General features: G+C 38.0%; 1 protein-coding gene across 8 annotated transcripts in view; it reads left to right on the forward strand.

Moving 5' to 3' along the window:
• C4BPA (complement component 4 binding protein alpha) overlaps nucleotides 1-18932 on the forward strand; it is a 40483-nt gene that overhangs the window by 1503 nt on the left and 20048 nt on the right. For 2 of the 8 annotated variants that reach the window (XM_078005055.1, XM_078005073.1), the window contains exons 2-8: nucleotides 1120-1249; nucleotides 1812-2006; nucleotides 7113-7281; nucleotides 8198-8386; nucleotides 9495-9594; nucleotides 17921-18006; nucleotides 18173-18364. In XM_078005055.1, the coding sequence (XP_077861181.1) occupies nucleotides 7140-7281; nucleotides 8198-8386; nucleotides 9495-9594; nucleotides 17921-18006; nucleotides 18173-18364 (709 nt within the window). In that variant the 5' untranslated portion in view covers nucleotides 1120-1249; nucleotides 1812-2006; nucleotides 7113-7139. The remainder of the gene's footprint in view (nucleotides 1-1119; nucleotides 1250-1811; nucleotides 2007-7112; nucleotides 7282-8197; nucleotides 8387-9494; nucleotides 9595-17920; nucleotides 18007-18172; nucleotides 18365-18932) is intronic. The other 6 variants (XM_078005059.1, XM_078005078.1, XM_015117795.3 and 3 more) reach the window with 3 other exon arrangements.

Genomic DNA, 18932 nt, shown 5'->3' on the forward strand with positions numbered 1-18932 from the left:
ATGATATAATTGAGAGCCTAGGTGTAAGGAGGAAGACACTCAGCCCGAGACTGGAGAAAAATATTATCCTTTCACAAGGTATCTGCATTTTAAAAGGGGGAAGTTAGACGAAATAAATATCTTAATTTAAAAAGTAACTTCTCATGGAGGGAGAAATTTGAGGACTAAAGGCTGTTTCAGTGTCTCTCAAATTGTACTGCATTGCTAAGTGCTAATAGTATTTTTCACAAGGGACCCAGCATACTGACTGAAGTTCTTGAGTTGGTTCCATTTCGGCAGGAATTTAAAAGATGATGTCCTTGAAATATGAAAGCGTTTGCTAGAGTAGCCTCAGCTTTTCGGTGAGCAGTTACAGAATTGCAGAATTTGTTCATCTAGGTTTAATGTCATCATTTCAGAGATGGAGGAAACTGATATTCAAGAAGCTGATATAGCTTCTTCAAGATCACAGACTTAGTATGTGGTATTGCTGGAACTCCAACTTGGGTCTTCTCAGCTCGCAAGTTCTAGCCTCCATTCCCATACTCTGTGGCCAGCTGGTTTCTGCTGAGGGACCATCAGGAGTAGTTATGGTGAACTGCAAACGCTGTAGTTGGAGAAGAGTTAGGATGCAACCTGATGGTTTGTTAGGGAAGTCTAGTCACTGTATTATCTCTCTTCAAAACTGACAAAGCATTCCACACACATTATTTCATTTGGTTCTCAGTGAGACAGTCATTCTCATTCTAAAGATAAATTAAATTGAATTTCATTCCTTTTAGATTTATTGTTATGTATTCTGTCTTATTCCTTCCTCCGTATAAATTTTAAGCTAGTTAAATTCTGGTGCTCAAATTAGGTCTTTCTAAAGGCAGTGAAAGAAATCTCTGCAAAATAAGGAGGAACTCTTTTCTCTTCCTCTGCAGCTGCAAAAAAGCCAGTGATAATCTGTGTGACAAAACTGACCTTGCAAATGTTTGTTCTAACAAAGGAGTCACGGGATTGTATAGATCAATTACAATACCACGTTAGAGATGGAAAGTTGAATAAGCACCTTCCTTGTCTTCAAGGAATTCACAGTGTATTTCAGGAGGCAAAAGCAAATAGACAGTTATGATACAAAGCAATGTTTCAATTAAGGTATTAGCCAAGTACTGGAAGAACAGAAAACATTGGCATCTCATGATGAAGTCAGGCAATGCTTCACCAAGGAAGTGACATTTGATCTGAATAGTGAATAAAAGAATAGTGAATAAAGGAGAAGTTGGAGGTAAGAGCATTAATGCATGTGAGCCATTAACTGCAAATGCTTGCAGATGTTTTTCAAAAAAATCCTGGCTGTGTGTGGTGGCTCATGCCTATAATTCCAGCACTTTGGGAGGCCAAGGTGGGAGGTTCACTTGAGGCCGGGAGTTCAAGACCAGCTTGGGCAACATAGTGAGACCCCTGTCCTTAGAAAAAATTAAAAAATTAGCTGGGTGTGGTGGCACGCTCCTGTGGTCCCAGCTACTGGGGAGACTGAGGTGGGAGCATCATTCGAGCCCAGGAGGTTGAGGCTGCAGTGAGCTGTGATTGCACCACTTCACTCCAGGCTGGGTGACACAGAGCGAGACCCAGTCTCAACAAAACACACACACACACACACACACACACACACACACAAACAAAAAAACCCAGAATGTCTTTGGGGAAGGGTAAGTGTCTCCTTGAGACTGAAGCATGGTGTTCTAAGTGAGAAATGATGGGAAAATTGGGGCAGATATGGGAACCTATGCAAACTGGGAACCATGAAAGTTTTTAAGCAGAGTGACAACATGTAAATTGCTTTTTAGGGACATAATGGCATCAACATGGAAGCTGGCTTATAAATGTTTGAAGGCTTTTGCAGTGATCTAGAGTGAGGGGAAGGGAATTATAGGAACCTAAACCTGGACTATGGAAGTGGAGTGTACGAGAGAGTGGCCGATTCTGGTGCTGCTGCTATGACCAACTTGACAGGACTTGACGACTCTGAATAGTGCAAGAAGGTGAGACAGAGGAGGCAATAATGAGTTGGATTTCTAGTCTGGGAGGCTGGGTGGAGATTGTCACCTTCACTGAGACAGAAAGCACAGATATTAAGTAGTGTTGGAGGAACATAGTGAATTTAGTTTGAAATATGTTGAATTCAAGGTGCCTGGGAGATACAAATGAAGTGATTGGAAATACTGATTTGAACCGTGGGAATTTTAACTAATTTTTTTTTTTTTTTTTTTTTTTATTAAATGAGAAATCTAACAGAGTCAAAAGTTTTAGTTTACTTTCAAGGTTGCAGGTGAAGAGGAAAGTGTAATAATTATTTCTGGATTTGGCAAGGAAAACTCACAAGCACTTATAACTTCCAGTAAACAGAAATGTTCATCTAAATATTATTCCAGAAAAAAAAATTCACTAAGATAACCAGTCAGAATTACACTTTTCTAAGGTTAAAAGTTACCGTCATGTGGCAGAGCAACCATCTCTAAAATCCAGGAATGACTCCTTTGTTAGAAAAAACATTTGCAAGGTCAGTTTTGTCATGTAGATTATCATCTGCTTTTTCGCAGCTGCAGAGGAAAAGAGTTCCCTTCATTTTATAGAGATTTATTTCATTGCCTTTAGAAAGACCTAATTTGAGCACCAGAATTGAACTAGTTAGCAACCAGAGTAAAGAAGACAAGCCTGAATAGCTTAAAACTTACACTGAGGAAGGAATAAGACAGAATAAAATAATTATTAACAATTGAATTTATGGAGCATGGAAGTTTTTGCATGAACCAGAGACAATTAGGCCCAGAGGTCTGTGGGTGATCAATTTATTTATTTATTTATTTATTTATTTATTTATTTATTTATTTTTGAGTTGGAGTCTCTCTGTCACCCAGGCTGGAGCGCAGTGGTGTGATTTCAGCTCACTGTAACCTCCGCCTCCTGGGTTCAAGCGATTAACCTGCCTCAGCCTCCTGAGTAGCTGGGATTACAGGTGTGCACCACCACACCTGGCTAATTTTTGTATTTTTAGTAGGGACGGAGTTTTACCGTGTTGGTCAGGCTGGTCTCGAAGTCCTGACCTCGTGATCTGCCTGCCTCAGCCTCCCAAAGTGCTGGGATTACAGGCGTGAGCCACCGTGCCTGGCCTGTGGGTGATTCATGTATGGTAATTAAAGTCATGGACGTGGATGACTTCCTTCCAGGAAGACAGCTGAGGGCAAGGGAAGACAAAGCCCCAGGACAGCCCCAGGGGTGCCAGCATCCCTCTGCTCTGCATGACACATTGGATCTCACTGTACCAAAGGCCACAGTGGAGACCAGACCCAGGGCTTCTAGCCAGAAGTTCAGTGGATGTTTCTCTGCACTGGGGGTATAATTAAAGTCCCTGGTGATGCAACCATTTAGTGCAATTTTAAATCATTATGATGATAGTATTTTAACGTCTAGGAGTTTGGCTTATGACAGAGTGACATTCCAATGCCAATTCTATGAAACTCTTCCCTATCATTTCTTTTGAATATTTACTATGTGCCGTCCACACACCATGCCAAGCCCCTCTCAGAAATTCCAAGATGCAATGACAGTTATCCTTTTTATTTTGTAATAAAGGAAACTGAGGCTTAGAGGAGCTGAGTGTTTTACCCATGGGACTCAGTTCCCATGTGGTAGAACCAGAAGGCCAACTCATATGTTCTGGGTGTGACTCCAGAGCCCATGCCCAAGGTCTTGGCCACACTGTCCTCCTCTGTCCCCAGCTCTGTGGCCGTGGCCTAGGTGTGAGGCTGAAGCAAAGGGAGTGAAACAACTTCCTCATCACAGTGTAGCGTCTGCATTTTTCTGTGTCTCCTGTCATAACCTGTGGAAGGAGGAGAACTGGTTTTTGCTTACTCCTTCCCTCCTTCACTGTCCTCCCTTGACTAGCTGATGATATGATGACTTCGGTTGAAGAATGGAAGAGCCTAGAGTAAAATTTCTTGGGCCAGTTCTCATTGTTCACATTAAAATACAGGTGTTTGCCTTGCTTTACAATCAGGTAAAATCAGTCCTTAACAAAGCATACACCGTAAGGGGAGACGCGGATGTGGCACAGTACTACTTTTCTTTGGAACATATTTTATCACTAGAGCCTTTGGATTTAAATTCAATGCACATTTTTTGATCTCTTTAACTTCATGAGGCACAGGCTAGGTGCTACTGTGGGGCAGAAATAAATGGGAGCATACTCTGTAATTTCAAGGATCTTGTGGTTTAGTGGTGAAGGCAGACTTCAGATGTGAGTTACAGACCAAGTCCGAATCAGGGTTATAAATACAAAATTGTACTTGGTATGTGGAGGCTTGCTTGGATAGGAGGGAATGCTGGAGAAGGGACTGGCAGAATGAGTGGGAATTAAAGAGGAAAAAGAGAGAGGGTAGATGATGTGGACAGGAATGGGAGGTAGGAAAGTGCTGGGAATGATAAGGAATTCTGGTTGTCCAGGACAACTGGAGCCTAGGGGGTCAGGCCACAATACTGAAAAGTTAGTCATCAAAGCCAATTGAGTGAATGCCAGTTCCTGAAGGCTCAGTTCATAGAAATAAATTTGTTGAATTTATCAAAGTATCAATTTACCTAACATTGTTTTAAGAAATATTCATTTTGGAGGCCAGGCACGGTGGCTTATGCCTGTAATCCCAGCACTTTGGGAGGCAGGAGAATTGCTTGAAGCCAGGAGTTTGAGACAAGCCTGGGCAACATAGTAAGATCACACCTCCATTATAATTTTAGAAATGAAAAAGAAAAAATATTCATTTTGAATATTCAATGAGTATAAATATATTCTTTTTGACTGTAGCTAATGAATATATATTTTAGCAGCATTTAAGATACTTTTGTTCAACTTCTTGAAGCTAATGATTTAATCTTATGGTTGTATTTTTATATAGTCATAAATATTTTTCTGAACATATTCAACACATGTATTTTTCCTGTGAATGTAGTAACAACTGCAACAATTCCTATGGGAAATTTCCACTTTATACTCTTATCCTTTTGATTTTTCATAGTCAGATTCTGTTTTGCCAACCCACTGATATTTTTAATCTCTTTCTTCAATTTCACTGAAATTCAATAAACACAACAAATCTACTCATTGTCAAAAATTGAAGAAACTTTTTCCCATAGTTTTCATAGTTCATAACATATCTTATTGGGTGGGAGAAATTTGTCACATTTTACACATTTCACAGATGATGAGTGAGGTGGTTTTCATGATATGCACCCTGCCTGGCTCTCAGCTGTCTCCAGCTTCACAAGATTGTGAGGGCAGAGAGGAGCGTAGAGTTAGGAAGGAGGAAAATGGGAAAAGAGAAGGGGAAACTGGGTAGAAGGGGAAGCATGAAGGCCCAGAATGTTGGTCCTGGCTCCTCCCAACCTCTTTAGATCACCTGGATTCATTCAGTACAAAGTCTGTGAACACATTTCCAGTAAGTGATTACAGCTGGTAAATTGCTCGTTAGGTGAATTTACGTACTGGCAGAGTTACCCTGGTGGGGATGTATAGACCTCATGGGACAGGACATGTGTGAATGGGGTCCCACAGCTGACAACAGGTAGAGGGATGGCTTCATTAGAACTGAGTTTTAGAAAGATAAGAGGCTTATGTAAGTCTTTACTCAAGGAAGAAATTAGATCCCACAAAGTATGAAGGGCACTATCAACTTCCCTTCTCCCACACAGTTTCTCTCCAAGATGTTTCAGTCCTACATTATGTAAGACTGTCCCATATTACTGAGACCAGCTTTATGTTGAGGGACTGAACATTACCTTAGATGTACATTACATAACATGACAGTCCTACATTATGTGGGACTGAAACATCTTGGGGAGAAATACTGAAGGGACTCCCTTTACCTAAATGTATATGGGCTTTGTATGAATTATGGATGCATGAGAGTGGCCAGCCATCTGGATCTAACAGAGCTGTCAAAGTAAAAGATGAAATTCACTATTTGATAGGAGTGAATTTGGTTAACTTCATATATTCCTTTGAAGATAAGCACTATTTCTTTTTTTAATTTCTTTTTATTTTTATAGATTTATGGTATAGAGATTTCTCAAGAAACTAAAAATAGAACTCCCCTTTGATCCAGCATTCCCACTATTGAGTATCTACTCAAAGGAAAGGGACTTTTTCTAATGCAAACTTAGGATATATTGTGTTCTCCAAAGGGAAAGGGAAGTGGTGGTGAAGAATGAACAAAAAAGTCCTTACTAATTTTGCTTTAAACACATCTTTATATAGTCTGATTTAAAAATAAAAGTGCGTTTACCACGTATATTTTTCATATATGTGTGTGTGTGTGTATGATCATTTTTCAAAACTGCGAATTGCTTGATGGTTTATTGCCTTTGTCAATAGTTCTCACAAGGAACTCCCAATACTTCTATATGGCGACTCAACTCTTTCTATCCCATCATTTTCCTGCCTGTTTGTTTTGTTTTGTTTTGTTTTATGTTTGTACCTTTCCTCTAACTCCTCTGCCATTTCTTTATTCAGATCATCTGGCCAATTGCAAGTCTTCTCACTCAACCTCCCTGTTTCTTTCCTCTAATCCCTTCAATCTGTCTTGTGCACATCTGCCATAATGATCTTAAAGCATAATAATCGTGTCATTCCTCAGCTTAAAAACAAACACTCACATAAAAAACAAGCACTTTTATTCCGCAAGGAGTAAAGTCTATGCACTTCCTAAACTTGACCTTTACATCCCATTCAGACACATCTGTAAACTGTCCCTTCCCCATCTCAGACTCTTAGACAAATTGGAGTATTATCTATTGTTCCCTCAACATGCCCTGCATCCATTCTCCAATGTCTTCAGTATACCTAGTGCAGACGCAGTCTCCTCTGCAAAGCCCGCTCCCTCCCTCCACTTGGAATCAATCTCTCTTCTGAACACAGAGCTTCTGCAGAGGCCAATCCTTACTGTCTTGTGCTGCAACATTTGTGCTCAGGGGTTTGTGTTGTTTTGTTTCCACTCCAGGCTGTCATTTCCTTGCAGACATGGATCCCATAACATTTATTCTAGTGCTTTATGACAAGTGAGAATTCAATGACTATTTATTAAATTGAGTTCTTTCAGCAGAAAAAATCAGCGAAGCAGAAGGCCATGCGCCCCTCAAGAACTCCATCTGGGGCTCTTCATAGAAAAGGGAAAATGGCAGCCTGGCCCTTCTCCAGGCTGTGGAAAGTCTCTGATGCAATTCTCTTCCAAATGACCTTGGTCGCTGCTCTGTTGCCTGCTATTCTTGGTGAGTAGTGGGAAACAAGCCCAGATCGGCAACAAACAATCAAGATCACCTGTGCATTCACTTTTAAGGCTAAAAAAAATGATGACTGAGTTTCTAGTAGAGACCCAGCTTCATCAACAAGTGGTTTATTTGACAGGCTAGAACTTAGGGAAATTTGCTTTACACATAAAGGAAATAGTGTTCTAGACATTTTCCCCTAAATTTTTATTTCTCCAGGAAAGAATTTCTCTCCCAACCATAACCTGAACAGATCTATATTATCTATCACTATGACTAAACAATTTTCACTGCCTGTGGGTTTATTCAGGGGGTGCTTAAAAAGTAAATCAGCCTGGTATTTAATTCTTGCAAAGAAAGCAAAGTTAAGATTTTTATGCTTCAAGGGCTCCTTGCTTCTTCCTCCATATCATTCAAAATCAAACAGGTGTAAAAAAACATAGATTAAAAATGTTATTTTTACCCATTTCCCAGCCACCCTGTTTCTCTTCCCTGAGGCAACCAATATTATGTAAAGTTATTTTTAATACAATAATATGTTTCTGTTGAGGCAACTTGCAGGGACTTCTGACTTTGCACAGATGCATTTGAGTCAGCAGATATGGGGAATCAATAGGTTGGTGAAGTTCATGTCTTTCTTCTTTTTCAGATAAATTATCCCAGGTGTAGTAGAGAAGGGATAAAAATTCTGCCTTTTATCATTATTGTTTATTGTTATCATTGTCATTATCTTTTGTGAATAAACATATATTACTGATCACTCACTAGGTGTATTGAACAGAGAGTATAATGGAGTTACGATTTTTCTTGACTAGAGGTGAAAAGAATGATCCCTGCTCTAAACATCATACCACAGAAACAATAAGACACTGTGTCCCAAGGTATAATTTTTGGTGCTCCTTGTCATTTTGGTGTCCAGGCAATTGTGATCCTCCACCCACTTTATCGTTTGCTGCCCCAGTGAATATTACTACGTTGACTGAGACACACTTTGAAACTGGAACTACTCTGAAATACACATGCCGCCCTGGCTATGCCAGATCCCATTCCGATCAGATGCTTACCTGTAATTCTGATGGCCAATGGACGTATACTACCTTCTGTGTCCGTGAGTATCAACATTTATTTTTTTCATTTGTGCTTTTCTTATCTTTGGAAACTAAATTTTCTGAATCTTTTGTCACCAAGAAGACAGTTTGTCAATTACTGATTTCAATGTACATACTTGTGGCATTTTTTGAAAAACAAAGCAAAACAGAAAAATTGGGGGTAGTTAGTTTCATTGAAAAATAACTCTATTCTTTTTTTTTTTTGAGATGGAGTCTAGCTCTGTCTCCCAGGATGGAGTGCAGTGGTGGAATCTTGGCTCCCTGCAACCTCTGCCTCCTGGTTTCAAGTGACTCTCCTGCCTCAGCCTCCTGAGTAGCTGGGATTACAGGCATGTGCCACCACACCTGGTTAATTTTTGTGTTTTTAGTAGATACAGGGTTTCACCATATTGGCTAGGCTGGTCTCAAACTCCTGACCTCAAGTCCTCTGCCTACCTCGGCCTCCCAAAGTGCTGGGATTACAGATGTGAGCCACTGGGCCTGGTCAGAAGTCTATTCTTTATAAAGTAATCCACCAAACACTTCTTTTGAGAAATGAACCACAAATTTCATTATGATACATTGAAAATCAAATTCACTTTTTAAAAAATTATAAAAAGGTAGGTGGCTAGAAAGTGGCAATGCAGTTTTCAAAAGAACCTTACTCAAAATATTTGCTGTGTTTTGAAGAAAAGTTATGATTCACTGTCAGTTGGGAATGCATTCTGTAGTGTTTTCCAATAGTAGGGGTATACAATCGATGCTTTCTCTTTTTTGTTCCTTTTGTGACATACATTTTGGAGTGCCCTAGGTTCTAAGTACATGCCATAGACATAGAATGAAGCAAAGCTCTCCCATCCCTGGTCAGCTTATTAAGTCCTGGACCACGTGTTCTACTGCTGCAATGAGTTAACTGGGCATTTTTCTCTATTGGTAAAATGTACCAGAAAAAAACGAGATCAAATTTTGTATTAATTTTGAGGTGAGTCAGGGTTAGAAATAAGTTTGAATTTAAATCTCTCCGTGTTTCTGGAAGCAGAAGTGAACCTTGGTTAATTTCTTTTCTTTTCTTATGCTGTATCTGTGAGTACTTGGAAGTACTAATCATCATTTAAATTTTTCTCCCAGACAAACGATGCAGCAACCCAGGAGATTTACCTAATGGGCATGTGGAGATTAAGACAGATTTACTTTTTGGATCAGAAATAGAATTTAGCTGTTCAGAAGGGTGAGTGTGAGGTAATCTATGAACAATTCTTTTACCTTTATTTAAAAAGTAGCTGAAGTGTTCATATATTTCAAAATTTAAAATGATGTAAAAAGATAGACGTTGAGAATCCTCACTTCCATCCTATCTTCATACGTCCCATTCCTTCCTGTCCTCAAGCAAAGATCTATTTTTATTGGTTCCTATGTATCTTTCTAGTGTTTCCTTATACAAATACAAACTAAGAAGTTAGCATATATTCTTATTTTCCCCCCTTTCCTCTAATGAACCTAGTTTTGAATCTTGCTTTATTGTTTACTTATCAATGTATACTGGAGATATTTCCATGGTTTTGCGTAGAGAGTTTCCTCATTAATTTCCTTTTACAATTGCATAGAATGTTGTTGTGTAGTTGTGTCATGGCTTCACCATCCCTTTGATGGATCCATGGATGTTTCCAATCTTTTGCTATTCTGAACAATGTTCTGACGTATTCTCTTGTATGTATGTCATATGTAGTTACATCTGAAGGGTAGCTTCCTAGAGGAGGCTTCCCTGGCTCAAAGAGTATGTATATTTGAAAATTTAAAAGATATCCTCCGACTGCTTTCCCTAAGGGTTTCATGTTTTGCAGAGTATGCAAATGTCTGTCTCTCCATAAACTCTCCAACTGTGTTGTCAAACTTTTGAAAACTTGTCAAATTTTTGAATTTTTCCCAATGTAAGAGGTGAAAATAAAATCTCACTATAGTTTCAATGTACATTTCTCTTTTTGTCAGGGAGGTTGAGTATATTTTTTTATGTCCAAGGGATGTTTGTATTTATTTGTGCACTAGTTAGCATGTCTGATGCCTGTTTTTTTTTTGTTTTGTTTGTTTTTTGTTTTTTGTTTTTTTTTTTTTGCTTAACTTGTTGAACTTTTTATTCTTAAGTTTTAGGATATATACATTTATACATACACATGAGTCTCTGCATAGCAGGATTTAGGCCTTAATTCTAATATACACTGTAACTTTTCCCACTCTGTGTGTGTGTGGGGGGGGGGGGGAGTGTGTGTGTGTGTATATATATATATGTATAATGTTTTTGACTTGGCTATTGGTATTTTTTCCCCTTAAGGAGAAATTATTTGTATCTATGTTGTTAAATTAATCAATTTCCCTTTTAGAAACGGCTTTTGGATTTTATGTCTTAAGGCCTTCCCCCAATATAAGGTTTAAAAATAATTGCCTATATTTCCTCTACTTTTATATTTTCATATTTTTTAATGTTCAAAGCTTTAATTTATTTGGAGTTAATGTACAGTATGTAGTATGAGGTACAGATTTTAGACCATATTTTTTCATATTGCTTTCCTATTGTCCCAACATCACTTATTTAAAAGTTCGCCTTTACTGATTTGGGATGCTCTTTGGTACTATATAAAATTCATATACTTATCTAGGTCTATTTCTGGACTTCCTATTCAATGCCATTATTTTTTCTGTACATTTATGTACAAGTTTCACAGTCATTTAATAGTTGAGGCTTTATAATATGTTTTAATAGCCAATATGGGTAGTGCTATCTTATTACTCTTCTTTTCTGAAGTTTTCCCGACAGTACGTATTTTTCTATAAGAACTTTAAAGTTAGACATATTTTAAAATCAGTGCTAGATTAGTTTTAAAATTAATTTTATGTGAAGCACAGTGGCTCACACCTGTAATCCAAGCACTTTGGAAGACCAAGGTGGGAAGATCGCTTGAGTCCAGGAGTTCCAGACGAGCCTGGGCAACCTACAGAGACCTTGTCTCTACAAGAAATTAAAAAAATTAGCTGAGTGTGGTGGCACGCACTTCTAGTCCCAGCTGTGCAACAGGTTGAGGTGGGAGGATCACTTGAGCCTGGGAGTTCAAGGCTGCAGAGAGCCATGATAGTGCCACCGCACTACAGCCTGGGTGACAGGGCAAGACCTCATCTCGAAAAATAGATTAATAAAATTAACTTTAGGAGAATAGATATTTTATAATGTTGACTCTCTCTAGATAAGAATATGTTACTGTAGAGAAGGCAAAACGTTTCCTCTACCCTCTTAGGGTCTCCACCAGGTCTGAGAATTAAGTTGACATGAAACAGATTACCAGGAGAAAAGCACACAGGTTTTAATTTAATAAGTACATGGGAATCTTCACAGGGAAATGAAGACCCAAAAAGTGGTCTCTGTACAAAGTTTCTTTATACAGATATCTCTTGGCCTTGACTCCCTGCCTCTGGTGTTAAGAGTGTTCTTTTCCTTCAGGTATAGGGAAAGTATCTTTCCTGTGAGTTTCATCTCCTGCCTTCAGCAAGAAAAGGGGAGATCAGAGTGCCTTCCTGCATCTTGCTGTGTTTCAATTGCTTTCAACTCAAAAAACAATCTTTATGCCAAAGTGGTCTGTTTTGGCTTATTCTGCTACCCTTTGCTATTCTTCCCTCTGTTCATCTTCGTCTTTTTTTTTCCTTGTTTCTTCATCTGTGTTTCAGCTTTCCTCACAGAGATTTTGCATTTCTTGAAGAGTTTAAACCTCTAGCAAAAACCAAACAAAAAATGTTTTTGGTATTTTAAATGGATTATTTATCCATTTTATATTGTAACTAGTCTATCTATCTATCTATCTATTTATCGATCTATCTATCTATCAATCAATCATCTATCTACTATTGATTTCTGCGTGTTAGTTTGATAACCCAGCTAACTTTCTAAATTTTTGTATTATGCATTATTTCATTCTCATGCTGCTGTGAAGAAATACCCAAGACTGGGTAATTTATAAAGAAAAGAGGTTTAATTTACTCACAGTTCCACATGGCTGGGAGGGCCTCAGGAAACCTATAATCACGACAGAAGGCAAAGGGGAAGAAAGGCACCTTCTTCACATGGTGGCAGGGAGGAGAAGTGTTGAGTAAAGGGGGAAAAGCTCCTCATAAAACCAGCAGACCTCATGAGAACTCACTCACTATCAGGAAAATAGCACTGGGGTAACTGCCCCCATGATTCAATTACCTCCCACGACACATGGGGATTATGGGAACTACAATTCAATATGAGTTTTGGGTGGGGACACAGCAAAACCACGTCATATTATTTGTAAAAATTTAAAAAAATTCTTTCAGTTGAAATCTCTTAGGATTACCTGGTTTGTAATCACATCATTTCAATGATTCTTTTACCTTCTACTTTCCAATTTTTAGATTTCCAATTTCTTTTTCTTGTCTACTTACATTAATTATGTCAGTCAGGATTTACCTGGAGAAATAGAACCACAGGATTTATTGTAGGGACATGACTTGATGTAGGTGTGGGAGATAGTTAAATTGTGTGTACAGGAGGCTGTTCCTTCAATGTCTGTTGCTGTGGCCTGAAGTCAGCAGGGCAGGGAGTCAGGAAGGGAAGATAGACATGAACTGAGTGCTTCAAGGACAAACTGGAATCTGCAAAGATGAGTGAGTAAAGCCCACCATTGTAAACTAGAATTCATCTTGTTCTTTCACTGTCCCTTAGCCTTCAACTTCAAAAATGGGTATATCCTGTAGAAGTTGTCTTTCGTCACAGTGCCAATGTACTTGGATCAGAAGCCAGGATACATGAAGGAGGAGATCATGCAGGAACTGGCCCTGCTGTGGCCTGGTTGAGCCCTCTGCCAACAAAGTGATGGAACAGAGAAACAACAGTGCTTGTGAACTGCAGTCACATCCTGTGCTCTGCCCTGACCTTTCTAGCATATGGAGTATGGCTCTACTAATTCACATCTACCATCTTTTATGGGACATACTAACTTGGCATTATGTGTGGAAGAGAATTCTGGGAAACATAATTACAGCTTAGCTAAGTTGACACAACATAAATCTACCACAGCTCACCCCTTGTCAAATTTGGTATTTGTATACACTAGTCTTAACCATACTTAGCTTAATTTCCGAATAAAGCCAATAGCAAAATAATACTCACATTTTACATAATGCAACTATCCCTCATACACTGAAAACATGGAAATATTCTTCCTAAAAGAGAATTCCTTTTGAGCTGAGTCATATCTCCCCTTTGATATTCTATAACTTAAATACTGAGATGTAAGGTAAGCCACTACTAACACATCTTATACAGTAGGGGAAGGAAAGGGGTAAAGAAACACAATTAGTGTAATATCTATTTATATTAAAATAAGAAAGAAACATTCACAACTTTTATGGTCCTTGTTTATGCAACTGGTCGTATGATTGTAGCAGGTATTTATAACAACATGTTTCTGTTACTCATTCCATATTCTCTTTGCCGTCGGCAAGAACTTCATCTGACGTTGGTTCTTGCCCAATGCGGTCGCCTAAACCTTTATTCTTGAATGGTCTGGGCCATCAGCAGTCCTGCCTGATTTGGGTTATTATAGTTTTTCATTGATTTTAATTATAGGGCATGGGAGTATAAAGAGGCGCCCCAGGGAATCTCCTGCATTCCAAACATACTCATTTTTACCATCACTGTGCAGAAGCAATCTAACATTTCCCATCATTATCAGGATTAGTCACTCCAACCATCCTTCTTTGCCTTTCATTCACTTGCATGAGGGTCCAGAGTTGACAGGTCTCAACTTCCAAACTTAATTTAGGGTTTTCAGGTAAAATACAGGATGCCCAGTTAAACTTGATTTTCGGGTAAACAACAAATAATTTTAGTGTATGTTCCATGCAACATTTGGATCACATTTAAACTAAAGAATGTGTTCATTGTTTACATGAAATTCACGTTTAACTAGGCACCCTGTATTTTTATTTGCTAAATCTGGCAACTCTAATTTTTGGAACTCTTGCTGCGTCCCATGGTGGAAGCATTCCTCCATTGGAGACTTCCAAACTGACTGGGCCAGGTGCAGTGGCTCACCTGTAATCCCAACACTTTGGGAGGCTGAGGTGGGAAGATTACCTGAGCCCAGGAGTTCAAGACCAGCCTGAGCAATGTAACAAGACCCATCTCTAAAGAATGAAAAAATTATTTAAAAAAATAAAAGAAATAAAAATACTTCTAGATTAACCAAGAATGTTGCTTATTTTTATGTTTTAAAATTTACAGAGGTTTTAGGGCACATCATAATATACAATCAATTTTCATTAATATTTCAACAGGCACTTGAAATGAAGTTTTTTTTATTATTAGTATATAGAGTTTGCTATATACACATCAGATTTACTTTCTTTTTTTGAGACAAGTTCTCCCTCTATCACACAGGCTGGAGTGCAGTGGTGCAGTCTTGGCTTACTGTAGCCTGGACTGCCCTGGCTCAAGCAATCCTCTTGCCTCAGCCTTCTGAGTAGCTGGGCCTACAGGCATGTGCCATGATGCCTGGATAAAGTTCTAACTTTTGTAGAAATGAGGTCTTGCTATGTTGTTCAGGCTGGTCTAGAACACCTGGACTCAATAGATTCTCTTGCTCCGTCCTTCCAAACTGCTGGGATTACAGGCATGAGTCACTGTGCCCAGTCAGATCTACTTTCTTGATAAGTTGTTTTGAATCTTTTATTATGCTTATCTTTATATACCTTAAACATGAAGATAGGAGTTAAAGTAAATTAATAATTTTATAATTATTTTAACTATCATAATTTAACGATAATTAGTAGCATATTTTGATCATTTTTCTTATGTCTCATGTACTTCTGTTTTATTAAAATTGCTGCTACACACATATTTTGCTACATAAAGATTCATAACTCTTCACTGAAAATCATAATCTTTAACATATAAAGAACCCATTTTTGTGTAATTTAATAATCTTGGTTCTGATGTCCAACTTATGGGATATTAAAATTATTATCTTTGCTTTTATTTTGATTTGAATTTGCTTGGTATAATTTTATCCTGCCTTTTATTTTTAATCTGTCTGAAACACTTTTAAGTTTGTCTCCTGTGTGTAACATAGCTGAATTTTGCTTCAACTAAAAGCTGTTTTTCTTTCATTAGGAGTTTTAAGCGTAATTACATTTATTGCTGTGAGTGATACTTATAGACTTGGTTTTGTCATATTATTTCATATTTTATAATACATATGTAAGTGTATATTTGTTTTCTATTAAAATATATAGTGGTGTTTAGGAAGGTTCAAAATTTGGTTCTAGTGGTGACCTATATACATTTAAATTTATATAATACTGTTATTCCTCTTTATCTTTAGACAGTTTAAATTAGTTCCTTCTTATAAACAACAATAAACTTTTCTTGTGTTCTTCCCCGCTTTCACCCCTTCTATCTTCCCTACCAGCAAATTTGTATCATTTTTATTATCTTAGTGTTTATTTTGCATTTAATATTAATGTGAAATACTCACATGTGTCTATGGTTGCTTTCACTCCTAGTCTTGCAAATGATCAGGCAATAAGGGAGTTTATTTTACCTTCTCTTCCATATCTCTATTTTTTGTTAGTTATACTATTTCAGTGCTATCTGAGCATATAGCGTTTATATTTCCTTCAGTCACACTTAAAATCACATTTGCTTTGGTCTCAGATCTGCATGTACAATATTTGCTACCATTTTTGTTTGCTTTGGCTAAAGTTGCCATTGTCATCTCTTGGTTGGCTATAGTTTGTCCTATGGTGGTTTCCAAAAAAAAGTCCCAAGTGAAAATTATTCTTTGAGTTCTTCCAGGTTCAGATAATATATCTGAGGCATTGATACCTAGAAGATAATGGGGCTTGATACAGTCCTTGGCTCATCCCTTCTTTTCTTGGATGTCTTATAGGTACTGCTGCACTGTCTTTTGCTAGTGAATACTACCGATCTGAAATTTCTTCTCATGCGGCTTGATCTTTCTTTGACTATCTAAAGATATTATTCTTTATCTTTGAAACCTAATACTTTTACTCTTTGTTGTTTTGATAGAAATCACTTGGTTTAATTTTTTGCTGCTATGTGATGTGCAATTTTAATATGTAGATTGAAGTATTATTTTATTTTAGTAACGTTTACTTGAAATATATATATTTTTTGAGTCAAGGCCTCACTCCCATTGCCCAGGTGGTTACTATGTAATTACCATGATCATAGCTCACTGCAGCCTCAACTTCCTGGGTGCAAGCAATCCTCCCACCTCAACCTCTCAAGTAGCTGGGATTACAGGTGTGCACCACCATGCCTGGCTAATTTTTGTATTTTTAATATAGATGGGGTTTTGTCATATTGGCCAGGCTGGTCTTGAACTCCTGGTGTCATGGAATCCACCTGCCTCAGCCTCCCAAAGTACTAGTATTACAGGTGTAAGCCACCACACCTGGCCTGAAATAAATTTTTAAAAAGCTATTTTGTTCTGTTTGGATTCCTTCTTTAGGTTATCCAATTAAGTATATGTTGATTCTCTTTTGCTTGATACCTATGTCTATTAGTTTTCTCTTATCTTTTCTGTTTGTTTCATTTTTGTTGATTTTCTCATTTTTACCCCCTGTTTTCCTTATTGTGTATGGCTTCATAAGCGAAGGTGAGAAGAATCAGAATTAAGATGCTGTTGGAACACTAAGGTGTTCCCACTGAAACAACCAGAAACAATATTTTGCACTTAGTCTCTGGGCTTGGTTGGAAAAACTACATTTTAAAGAAATTTTAAAGTAAAGAAATTCTTAATTGTGTTGTAGTTAAGATATATTTTCTTGAAGTTGTTATTCAATAAATTCCACAGACTCTTAGATTGCTGAAGGTGACATTTACTTTAGTGTTCTATCACATTGTAGGTTTATTCCTTGATGATGCTACAATTTGATATCATTGATGATTATCAATATCCTTCATGATGCTACAATTTGTAATCATTCTAGTAATATCTTTTGTTTTTTTATTTTCTGTTAGCACAAGATAGAGGGCAGGAAGACAAACTGAGGAAAGAGTAGGACGTATCAAGAGCCATAAAAATGGGAGTGGTGAACTGAAAGCTAATGATGTGTGGGAATAAGACACCAACCTGGAAGTCAGAGGAAGCTTTGAGCCAAAGATGGGGAGAGTGTGGAGTCAGTAATCTAGCTGGTACTCTCAACCAAAGACAACCACAGAACACACCGAAGCAAGCCTTTTATTGTTGTGCTTGATTGAGCTCTGGATGAACTGCATTCCTGATCCCTAGTAGATGCTTATAGTAACAGATTAAGGAATGAGGGTCCAAAGGAACAAACGCACACATCTCATTGTAGTAATGAAATTTTACTGAATGGAGTGCTCAATGGGAAATGATATCCAGGAAAATATGATTTCCTTATTTTAATATGGAGTAACCATTCTATTTACTCAGACCTCTTTAATTTAATTTAAGGTAGGAGGAATTCCATTAAAATCTTTGATTTATCTTATTTAGATTTGTCTTAATTGGCTCAACCACTAGTCATTGTGAAGTACAAGATAGAGGAGTTGGCTGGAGTCATCCTCTCCCACAGTGTGAAAGTAAGTAAAGATCTTCTGACTTGACTATCAATTTAAACTTTGTTAGGTAATGAAGTCCCTGTGCATCTTTACAGGTATGTGTACCTTCCCTTAGAATTTGCATGAATTTTAGATTTATCACGATGCCTTCCCTGAGTATTTCTTTCCCTTCGCTCACTTACCTCAGTTGTCAAGTGTGAACCCCCTCCAGACATCAGGAATGGAAGGCACAGCGGTGAAGAAGATTTCTACACATATGGCTTTTCTGTCACCTACAGCTGTGACTCCCGCTTCTCACTCTTGGGCCATGCCTCCATTTCCTGCACTGTGGAGAATACAACAACAGGTGTTTGGAGACCAAGTCCTCCTACCTGTGAAAGTAAGTCAGAATGATGAATTCTGCATCAAAATGTTTGCTCTCTTTTGTTTAAAAGAGAAAGAAAGGTGAATTTATTGGGAGGAAAATGGAAAATTAAAAGATGAACTAATTATTGCTCGGATGCAATCATTTATTTGGCCACCTGATACTTATTGCATGTTGTTTTAGTATATAAAATCCATAAAAATGGGAGTAGTGAACTGGGAGTTAACAGTATATGGGAACAAACAGCAACATCTCACTGGTTTGGTGAAGTAAAAGTTTATTCTCATTCATACTAAGTTTGTTTCATGTCCAGGAGACTCTCCAGGGCAGCTGTAGTCTGTGCTGGCTTAGCAACCAGCTCAGCAAGCCAGGTTGCTTTGATCTCATGGCACCTCCATTTCAAAATGTGCTTTCACAGTCTCTTCAGTAGAAGAAGAGAGAAAGGCCAATTGTGTCCTGGCTAAGAGCTTTGGCCTAGAAGCAACCACATATCACTTTCCATTCCAGCCTTTTGTCTAGAATTAGAAAGTAGCCTCAGAGGACTGGGGAACGTAGTCTCAGTCTGTTCAAGAAGCGGAACTGA

This window comes from Macaca mulatta, chromosome 1 (genome assembly GCF_049350105.2).
Source record: "Macaca mulatta isolate MMU2019108-1 chromosome 1, T2T-MMU8v2.0, whole genome shotgun sequence".
NCBI classification, from domain to species: Eukaryota; Metazoa; Chordata; class Mammalia; order Primates; family Cercopithecidae; genus Macaca; species Macaca mulatta.